The following is a 10,694-nucleotide window of genomic DNA, read 5'->3' as shown; positions in this document are numbered from 1 at the left end:
AATCCGAGAGAAGACAGTACGTCCCGGGTGAAGGAGACAACGAACGTGCAACTACAAAAAATAAAACACAAGATCCACGACAGTCATTTAGTGGACGCTTGGAGGGTACTCCACCCAAACACACATGATTACACGTTTTTCTCTCCTCCACACGGAACGTACACCAGAATAGATCACATACTGGTAGATCACAGGTTATTGGACTTGATCACTGAGACGGACATTGGAATTATGACTATCTCAGATGATGCTCCAATTACTATGAAGATTAAATCATCCTTACAAAAGAGTGAACGGCCGAGGTGGCTATTAAACGATAATCTGATTCGAGACGAAGAGGTGGCTAGTAGGGTGGAAGCTGATCTCAAACAATTTTTTACTATAAATGATACAGAGGGGATATCAAGCGCAACTCTTTGGGAGACACATAAAGCGTACATTAGAGGGATATTAATTGCTGAGAATGCCAGGGAAAAAAAAGAGAGAAAAAGGAAGGCTGAGACCCTGACCAAAGATATAGCAATCTTAGAACGTAAACATAAAGAACAGGGACTAAAAGAGACCTATCACAACTTAATTCTAAAAAGAGACGCGCTCAAGGAGATCATGGATTTAGAAGCGAGGAAAAAACTTAATTGCATAGCTAGAGAGAGGTATTTATGGGGTAATAAACCCAGTAAGCATTTGGCCAAAATGGCCCAAAAAAAGAAAACCAGAAATTATATCGGAAAAATTAAAAGGAAAGATGGGAATCTAGTCTATACGACTAGAGAAATCGCAGATACTTTTAAAAATTATTATGAGGAATTGTACACAATAAAGCAGTTAGGGTGGAAAACAGGGGAAAAGGAGGCTAAAATACGTGATTTCCTTGCAAAAGCGGGACTTCCTAAAGTAGAGGAGTTTGATAGAGTTAATATGGACCGTCCCATAACTGAAGAAGAAATTAAAAATGTTTTGAAAAATACGACAGTGGGAAAAAGCCCTGGCCCTGACGGGTTCTCTGTCTGGTATTATAAGAGATTCAGTAAGATTTTAATACCGAGGATATGTAAATACTTCAACGGCCTAGGATCAGAATACGAAACTAGCAGGGAAGCGTTAGCGGCATCGGTTGCATTAATTTTGAAAGAAGGGAAAGATTGTTCACTCTGCTCGGGATATAGACCAATATCTTTGCTAAATACAGACATCAAGCTCTTTGCTAAAGTTCTGGCTGAGCGTCTGAAAGGGGTTATGCACTATTTGGTGCACCCCGACCAGGTCGGATTTGTCCCCAATAGAGAGGGCAAAGACAATAGTATAAGAGCAATTCTCCTGCTTCAGAACATAAGGCTGAATGCGCCCCCAGGTCTATTCCTGTCGGTGGATGCCGAAAAAGCATTCGACAGGGTAGACTGGGGGCTTATGATGGAGACACTTACAACCATGGGTATAGGCAACAGGTTATCCCGATGGATTAACACACTCTACCATCATCCCACTGCAAGAATCAAAATTAACGGCACGCTATCGGAGTCTTTTGAGATGAAAAATGGGACAAGACAAGGGTGTCCTTTGTCTCCCCTGCTCTTCATCCTATCTCTAGAGCCTCTTTTGTCCATGATTCGAAATGACCCAGATATCAGCGGTGTCAGAGTCGAAGAGGAGGAACATAAATTGTCGGCCTTTGCCGACGATATTTTATTTTATTTAACTAACCCGAGTAAATCCATCCCCGAGCTTTCCAAAATCCTGCAACAATATGATAATATTTCAAACTTCAAAATTAACGTAACTAAATCCGAAATATTAAACATAAACCTAAAGAAAAGTGAGGAAGGCCGTGTTAAAGAAATCTGTGCCTTCCCATGGAGCAAAGAAATAAAATATCTCGGTATCAAATTGGCTAACACGGTACAGAAGATATATAAAATAAATTATGTCCCTTTACTAAACGAGATCAAAAATGAATTAAAAAGAACGGTAAACAAACCTATATCGTGGATTGGGCGCATTAATATGTTGAAGATGGTGGTGGTCCCTAAAATATTATATAAATTCTTACTAATCTAAAACTAATGAATTATGTTTGGAAAAACAAAAAGCATAGAATATCACTTTCCATCCTAAAACAGGGAAAGTTACTGGGCGGTCTGGCAGTGCCTGACATTAAAAGCTATTACAAAGCGGAGGTTCTATCTCGTGCGGTGGAATGGGCGCGGGACAGGAAAGGTAAAAGATGGGTGCAAATTGAAAGGGCACAAGCTAGGTCACAATTGAGTAATATTATTTGGATTCCTGCACAATACAGAGCACTGGGCCACAAATCATTTGACATAACACGGGACACTTTACGAATGTGGGATAGAACTCAGACACTACTGAACAGAGAATTTAATTCTCCACTAATGATTTTAAAAGATAATGCTTAAAAAAATAGGTGGTAACTGGATCAGGAACGACACGGTACACTTAGGGGATATCACAAAAGATGGAGAGATAATGACATACGAAGAATTGAAAGCTAGAACAGAATATTGGAATCTCGATAGGTGGCACTACTCCCAGCTACATCATTTTGTGCGGCACCTCCCCCATCCTCTACGGACGAGGGCGGAGTTGACACCACTCGAGAAGCTATGTCAATCAGAAAACTCCAAGGGCACAATCACTAAATTATATGGGATACTGGTTAAGATTGGTGCACGGGATGAAGCACCGTTTGTACATAAATGGGAAAGGGAGTTAGAAATCACGAGAGGGACAAACACTTTTCAGAGGATCATGCAATTAACACACTCCTCCGCAATAGATATACAAACCGCCGAGGCAAATTATAAGTGCATTTCGGGTTGGTACATTACCCCTGACAAAGCTAACAATGTTAGATCTGACCAGTCCGCCGAGTGTTGGCGGGGATGCCCGGAGAGAGGAACGATGGCACATATTTGGTGGACATGCCCGAAAATCCAAATTTATTGGGACACAATAATAAGTCAAATAAAAGAGAATACGGGTAAGGAAATAAAGAAAGACCCCTGGGTAGTGCTCTTTCATGGGAGTCAAGAGGGTATAAAAAAATACAAGCAGTCCTTATTACCACACCTGTTAAATGCAGCGAAGAGAATCATACCAAAAAGGTGGCAGGAAAAGGAAAGTCCACTCCTGTGGAATTGGATAGATGCTGTGGAGGAAACTTATAGGTTGGAAGAGCTTAAGGAAAGTCTATTAGAGACAAACAACGACTTTAAGAAAAAATGGGAAAAATGGAAGGAGTACAAAAAAACAGGGAGTTATGTAGAGAGTTTAAGAGTACTCTAATTCTTTTGATTCTGAGATTTTGGGGTTTGATTGGCCCCGAAACAAAGCCCGATCGTTTCGACTGTTATTTTCAAATCTTACGCATTTTTGGTAAAATTTCATAGATTTTCAGCGACGGAAAAAGATAAGATCCCTGGGCGCCACGAGGGGGTGGGGGGGAGGAGGGGGGGTTTGCTTTATATGGTAGTGAGGTGTAGATATCCCAGAGGGGATGTAAAACAATACAAGAGCATGGATAAGATCCTAGCCCCTTGCCGGATGTCGATACTTATACTTATTACATGTGAAAATATTGTACAAGGGGAAAAAAAAAAAAAAAAAAAATCAAATCTCTTTTGAAGCCTATTGAAAGTAACGGCTACTTTTGCCCTACTTTGGCTATGAAAAAAATACCACGCATGATGCAAACCGCAAATAAGAGACGTAAGAAGCATCGAATCATGAGCTGGTCTCTAGAATTTGGTAAAAGCTGAGGTGGAAAAAACAAAAAAAAATAAATAAATAAAGTTGTGACAGTCAAGTGTCCACAAATGTTTGTTCATATAGTGCACCTGCAACAACTTTTAGTGCCCTGTCTACATTAATTACCAATCTATTTTAATCAAGCAAAGCTCTGCTATTCTTCCACTCTTTCAGAAAAAAACTTAAGACACATCTATTCTGAAGCGTGGCTGGACGACGACACTGGGTACAGTGCCTTGAGGCGATTTAGTTTGCATTTGTAGCGCTATACAAGTTACTCACTCACCCTACTCTCTGTCAGGGAAATAAACCGCTTTAATCTGTCCAGTGTGTCACATGACATCCTGGCTGCCTGTCAGGAAGTAAACAGCCTCAATCTGATTCAGCATGTCACATGACATCCTGGCTGCCTGTCAGGAAGTAAACAGCCTCAATCTGATTCAGCATGTCACATGACATCCTGGCTGCCTATATAAGCTGAGCAAATCCCCAAGCAAATTGCTGTTTTGAGTTCCTGTTTCCTGTGATTCTGAGTTCCTGTTTCCTGCCTGCCTGATTTACTGCTGTGACCCGCATTGCCTTTGGACTACTCTGATCTCTCCTTACCTGGCCCTTGGCTTTGCTTATTGTACTTCGCTGCTGTCTCCTGTGTTTGACCCTCTGCTTGTGACCCAGACTTTGCTGCCAGCATCCTGCACCTGACCTTTTTGCCTGTGACCCGGATTACCTCCAGTCTCCAGTACTTGAACCTCTGCTTGCCTTCGGACTTTCCTCCTTTTGGGTGTTTGACCGTCGGCCTGCTCTGGACTTTCTGCAAAATGACACCAGCTGAGTTCTGGTCACCATCAGTTCCTGTACCTGTCTTCTGTGGCCTTCACGCAAGTCCTGCTCAGCCTACTGGTAGCTTGTGCCTCTTTGTGCCATCCACCCTCTGTCCCATCTCCAGGGGGTGGAGTGCACTTAGTCGCAAGAGTGAGCCGCTCTCTGCATCTCGGCCTCAGTGAGTACCCTTTTCTGACACACTCACACTTTCCTATTGACCAACGAGGTGGCTCGTTGTATTGATAGACTACAAAAAATGTATGGAATTAGGAGGGAGAAGGCAAACTCCGATCAGCTTTGCCTATTGGAATGGCCCAACTTATGGGCATACAGAGGGCAATGAAAGCTGTTAAAGGTATGGAAGCTAAAACAAGTTTTTTGTTTAAATGTGTGCAATCACATACATGGGATATAATTGCTATAGAAAAGGTAGTACAGTGATTTTGTTCTTTACTTGTCCCTTTATTTTAAGGCAGGTTAGTGGATAGGTAGGGAGGTGTAGGCAGCAGTATTTCCTCCAACCTGAAGGTGGCACTGTGCCGATTCTTCAGGCTGGCTGGAGCCCATTTAGGACTAATTGTTCACTGCTATGCGCTTCAGACAGCCATCTTGGGGAGGACGGGACTATTCTATAACATTGTCTACAACATACTGTATGTAGTACCATTGCCATAACTGCCTTGTTTGTCCCTAAGCAATTTCTACAGTATATAAAGAGTGTTCAAACAACTCCATGTGGTGACTCCTCTCAATCTTTGGGTCCACTTATTAGGCCCCGCCTACAGACCATTGTCACGGATCAAGCCATTAAAAAATAAAAATGAGTGGACTCATTTCTCAAGGCAGGATTCAGATCAGACTGGTCTGATTTTCTTTGATTGAATGATTGCTATAGATTGTCAATCTTCCTGAATAGATTTGCTTAGTGAACCATAACTCCCAACTGTCCCTGATTTCGAGGGACTGTCCCTGATTTGGAACAAAGTCCCTCTGTTCCTCTGTTCCTCCTCATTTGTCCCTCATTTTGATCTGATCTACATAGTTGTAAATAAAATACACCATGTATCACTCAAATTGTGATAAACCTTTCATCTAAATTCTAAATTTCTGCAGTTGTAAATTTCAAAAGCCAGTATAAAATAATAGCAGTAAAAAAAAACACTTGTGGGTTTAACTATCGTATATACTCGTGTATAAGCCGACCCGAATATAAGCTGAGGCACCTAATTTTACCACAAAAGACTGGGAAAATGTACTTGAGTATAAGCCTAGGGTGAGAAATGCAGCAGGTACTGTAAGTGGAAAAGAGGGTCAACAATGCCCATTTGCATGCCTCCCTGTGTCCATCTGCATGCCTCACTGTGCCCATCTGCATGCCTCCTTACTCTGCCCATCTGCATGCCTCCTCACTCTGCCCATTTGCATGCCCCCTCACTGTCCCCCTTTGCCTGCCGCCTCACTGTCCCCCTTTGCCTGCTGCCTCACTGTCCCCCTTTGCCTGCTGCCTCCACACTGTGCCCCTTTGCATGCCTCCTCACTGTGCCCATCTGCATGCCTCCTTACTGTACCCATCTGCATGCCTCCTCACTGTGCCCATCTGCATGCCTCCTCACTGTGTCCATCTCCCTGCCGCCTCATGTACCTTAATCTCCATCGTGGTGATAAACCTAGGGTGAGAAATGCAGCAGGTACTGTAAGTGGAAAAGAGGGTCAACAATGCCCATTTGCATGCCTCACTGTGCCCATCTGCATTCCTCACTGTGCCCATCTGCATGCCTCCTCACTGTCCCCCTTTGCATGCTGCCTCCCTGTGCCCATCTGCATGCCTCTTCACTGTGCCCATCTGCATGCCTCTTCACTGTGCCCATCTGCATGCCTCTTCACTGTGCCCATCTGCATGCCTCTTCACTGTGCCCATCTGCATGCCTTTTCACTGTGCCCATCTGCATGCTTCCTCACTGTGCCCATCTGCATGTTTCCTCACTGTGCCCATCTGCATGCCCCCTCTCTGTACCCATCTACATGCCCCCTCTCTGTGCCCATTTGCCTGCCTCCTCACTGTGCCCATTTGCCTGCCTCCTCACTGTGCCCATTTGCCTGCCTCCTCACTGTGCCCATCTGCATGCCACCTCACTGTGCCCATCTGTATACCACAACACTGTGCCCATCTGCATGCGGAGGCAGAGCTTTGTTACACTGGCCGTCTAAAAGACTGACTGCAGATCATGCGCATGAGGCTGCAGATGGACAGTAAGACAAAAAAAATTGCTGAAAAACTCGACTTATACTGGAGTATACACGGTCATTTTTGTTGTTGTTAAATTCTCCTTTAAGAGGGCGTGGCAGGATTTGTGTCCTATGCCTACATATGTTTGCTAATAGGTGTCCCTTATTCCGATCTCAAAAAGTTGGGAGGTATAAGTGAACTGTAAAAGGGGTCTTTTGATAGTCTAAAAGAGTGGGCTCCTTGACTTGCTTTAAAGAAGTCCAATAGGAACACTGGGCCGGATTCAAGAAGCAATTGATAGGTTACACAGCGCAATTGCTTACTTGCCCCGGCGTAACGAGTGCTCCTGATTCAGGAACCTCGTTACGCCGACTGCAGCCTAAGATCTGCGCGGCATAAGGCTCTTATGCCCGCATATCTTAGGCTGCATTCTTGCGGTGGCCGCTAGGTGGCGTTCCCGTTGTGCTCAGTGTATAGTATGCAAATTGCATACTAACACCGATTCACAACGTTGCGCGAGGCCTGCGTACGCAATTTACGTCGTCACACTGTGCAGTCAACGTGATGTTCATGCCTTAATGCACATTTTTTTCCTACAGACAATATCCAGTCATGAAGGCCTTCTGCAGATGTCAAATTTTGTTTTCCATCCATCCCAAGTGACGCTTGTCCTGGAAACATTAGGAACTGTGATCAATAATTCTGAGCAATTAAAGTTTAACGTGGATGATGTAAAAGTAAGTCTACGTAGTAGAGTCAATGGTCTGCAATCACACTAATGCCGCATACAGACGATCGGACACTCTGACAATAAAACCGTGGTACTGCGCATGCTCCCGTCGCAAATTTCCCGGCGTGCTTTGCGCGAAGTTACGACGCGCCGACGTTTTGTGAATCGCGACGGGTAAAAAAGACTTGCGCCGGGAAAAAAATTTTTTTTAAAAAAAAATCGAAAGCGACGCGGGAAAGACGGGTATACTTTTACATGGTGTACTAAGTTTACACTTTGTAAAAGGTACCCTATCTTTGCGACGACAAACTAACACTTGCGGCGACGTAACGACGTGAAAAAATTTCGTGGATCGCCGTAACTGCTAATTTGCATACCCGACGCTGGTTTACGACGCAAAATCCCCCCGGCGGCGGCCGCGGTACTGCATCCTAAGATCCGACAGTGTAAAACGATTACACCTGTCGGATCTTAAGGATATCTATGCGTAACTGATTCTATGAATCAGTCGCATAGATAGAAACAGAGATACGCCGTCGTATCCCTTTTGTGAATCTGGCCCTAAGTCCCCAAGGAGACAATCATTAAATCAAATTGAACATTTAGGTTTGGTAGTCTTTATTATTTGAATAGAATATTTTTGGCTTGGATACATTGGCCCGGATTCAAGTAGGACTTACGGCGACGTATCTTCTTATACCCATGTAAGTCCACGGATGCGCCGTCGTATCTATGCGCCATATTCAGCAAACAAGATACGCCTGAATTTTGGCTTCATACGACCAACGTAAGTCTCCTACGCCGTCGTATTTTGGGTGCATATTTACGCTGGCCGCTAGGGGCGCTTCCATTGATTTACGCGTTGTATATGTAAATGAGCTAGATACGCCGATTCACGAACGTACTTACGCCCGTCGCAGTAATCTACGCCTTTTACGTAAGGTGTACGTCCGGCGTAAAGTTATCCCTCATAAAGCAGGGGTAAGTCATGTTAGGGTATGGACGTCGGAACAGCCGTCGGATTTTACGTTGTTTACGTAAGTCGTACGTGAATGGGGCTGGGCGTAGGTTACGGTCACGTCGTACGCATTGAGCCGTCGTATCTTAGGGAGTATATGCAATGTGATTCTGAGCATGCGCCGTTCGATCGGCCCTTCATTTACATGGGATCACGGTTAATTTAAATGTAGCACGCCCACTACCTGCCTACTTTGAATTAGGCAGGCTTACGCCGGCCCATTTACGCTACGCTGCCATAACTTAGGGAGCAAGTGCTTTGTGAATACTGCTCTTGCCTCTCAGAGTTACGTCGGCGTAGCGCATATGAGATGCGCTATGCCCGCTCAAAGATACGCCGCTGTCTGTGAATCCGGGCCATTATATTTTCCCTGTGTGCAAATGGAGAATAGGCTTAACTTCTCCATCTTAATTTTCTCTTCTAGAATGTTATATCCATTGCCAGCAAGCTGGTCAGTAAGAACTCATCGGCAATCAATAAATTCCAGTTAAATAAAGATCTTGGTGCACAACTGCTGAACCATATTGAGAATGTCTTTTCCAACATGAAAGTTACGAACCAATCATTCAATATATCCCATGGCAACATGGAAGTACAATGCTTCGCATTAACATGTGATGCTTTTAACCATGAAGCTTCTATAATGCTCAGCTCAGAGGCTTCTATAATGCTGCCTCAACCCAAAAAAGCATGGGGTTTTCCCCAGAAATGTTTGGCCAATGTGTTAGTCATGACTTCCCAGCTACAGAATGAAACCTTCAGCAGTCAATATGGTGATGGAGAAGACACAGGTCTAGCGTACAAATTGTTTCCTGACATAGTTACAATCGTTATGCTCTTCAATAGCACCAGAAATCCCAATGCCAATGTCAATTTGACCTTCAAGTGTGATGCATGTAACCAGGCTGCTTTGTGCGTATTCTGGGATTTTCGCCATAGTCGATGGTCGTCAGAGGGGTGCCACACCCAGGTGACCAGTGGAATCACCAACTGCTTCTGCAGGCATCTGTCCTCCTTCTCTGTACTCATGTCAAGTGCTGGACCACCCTCTGATAGCACACACTCGAACATTCTAGATCACATCACCACGGCTGGGCTTATCATCTCCATCATTTGTCTTCTTCAATGTATTTTATTCTACGCCATCCTTATCAATCAAACCGGAGCTTCAGTGATGGCCTCCTATCAGCAATACGCTGTTTTGCACATGTCCGTTTTTCTGCTTATAAGTAACTTTTTCTTTTTTGGACTGAGTTACGTCACACCAAAAGACCAACCCAAATTTTGTATAGCGATCACTTTTGGTCTTCATTACTCCTTGCTGGGGTTTTTCTGCTGGACCTTGGTGAAGGGAGTTGCTGTGGCATGCCGATTAGTGTTCACATTCTACTTCATTACAAGGAAACAGTATCTGGTTCTCTCCATTTTGTTGGGATACCTGTGCCCAGTGGTCATAGCCGTGGCAACTTTCCTGGCGTTTTATCCAAATAGATACATGCAGGATGAACGCTGCTGGTTGGAGTACAGGTCTGGTGCAATGATGGCCTTTATTGTCCCAGCAATAATCGTTATGAGTGGAAATTTCCTGGTTCTTGTGGTTGTGATTCGAACATTCTTGAGATCACCTATCTCTGATGGGAGAAAAAGGGATCAGGAAGTGGTCAGAAAGTTGATGAAGGCTGTTTTGTTCTGCATTCCTCAGTTTGGACTGACGTGGGCTGTTGGAATCCTTCTGTTTATAGAGGGGCAGAATATGATACTGCACTATATGTTTGCTGTGCTTAATCCTCTGCAAGTAAGTGGAAAGTAAATTCATACTAAAATGCTCATCAATATGCTTGCTATAATCGTTTGAAGGAAATTACCGTTTTATAAAAAAAATGATATCATGTGTCTAATTTGCTATCAATTCAGAAATAGGCTTTTCATTTTAAAATAAAGCCCTTTGTAATTTATATAATTTTACTCCTTTCCTTTTGTAGATAGGATTCCCCAGATTCTTCTCTTGTAATTGTCAGAAATCCTATACAGGACTTTAAGTTAAATTACAGATAATTCTTATTAAAACACTGCCACTGAATAATGGATTATAGTTGACCTTCCAATTAAGGACTTAACAAGTGCACTAGAAT

General features: G+C 43.6%; 1 protein-coding gene across 1 annotated transcript; it reads left to right on the top strand.

Moving 5' to 3' along the window:
• The first annotated feature begins 231 nt into the window (after positions 1 to 231).
• On the top strand, positions 232 to 10,439 carry LOC120935597 (adhesion G-protein coupled receptor F3-like). The gene is made up of 4 exons (XM_040347645.1): positions 232 to 653; positions 4,441 to 4,504; positions 7,414 to 7,551; positions 8,987 to 10,439. Exons 1-4 carry the CDS (start codon positions 232 to 234, stop codon positions 10,370 to 10,372), a joined length of 2,010 nt encoding a protein of 669 aa, XP_040203579.1. The 3' UTR covers positions 10,373 to 10,439.
• The last annotated feature ends 255 nt before the right edge of the window (positions 10,440 to 10,694 follow it).

Source organism: Rana temporaria, chromosome 4 (genome assembly GCF_905171775.1).
Source record: "Rana temporaria chromosome 4, aRanTem1.1, whole genome shotgun sequence".
In the NCBI taxonomy this organism is placed as follows: Eukaryota; Metazoa; Chordata; class Amphibia; order Anura; family Ranidae; genus Rana; species Rana temporaria.
This window is presented reverse-complemented; position numbering and strand designations above follow the sequence as displayed.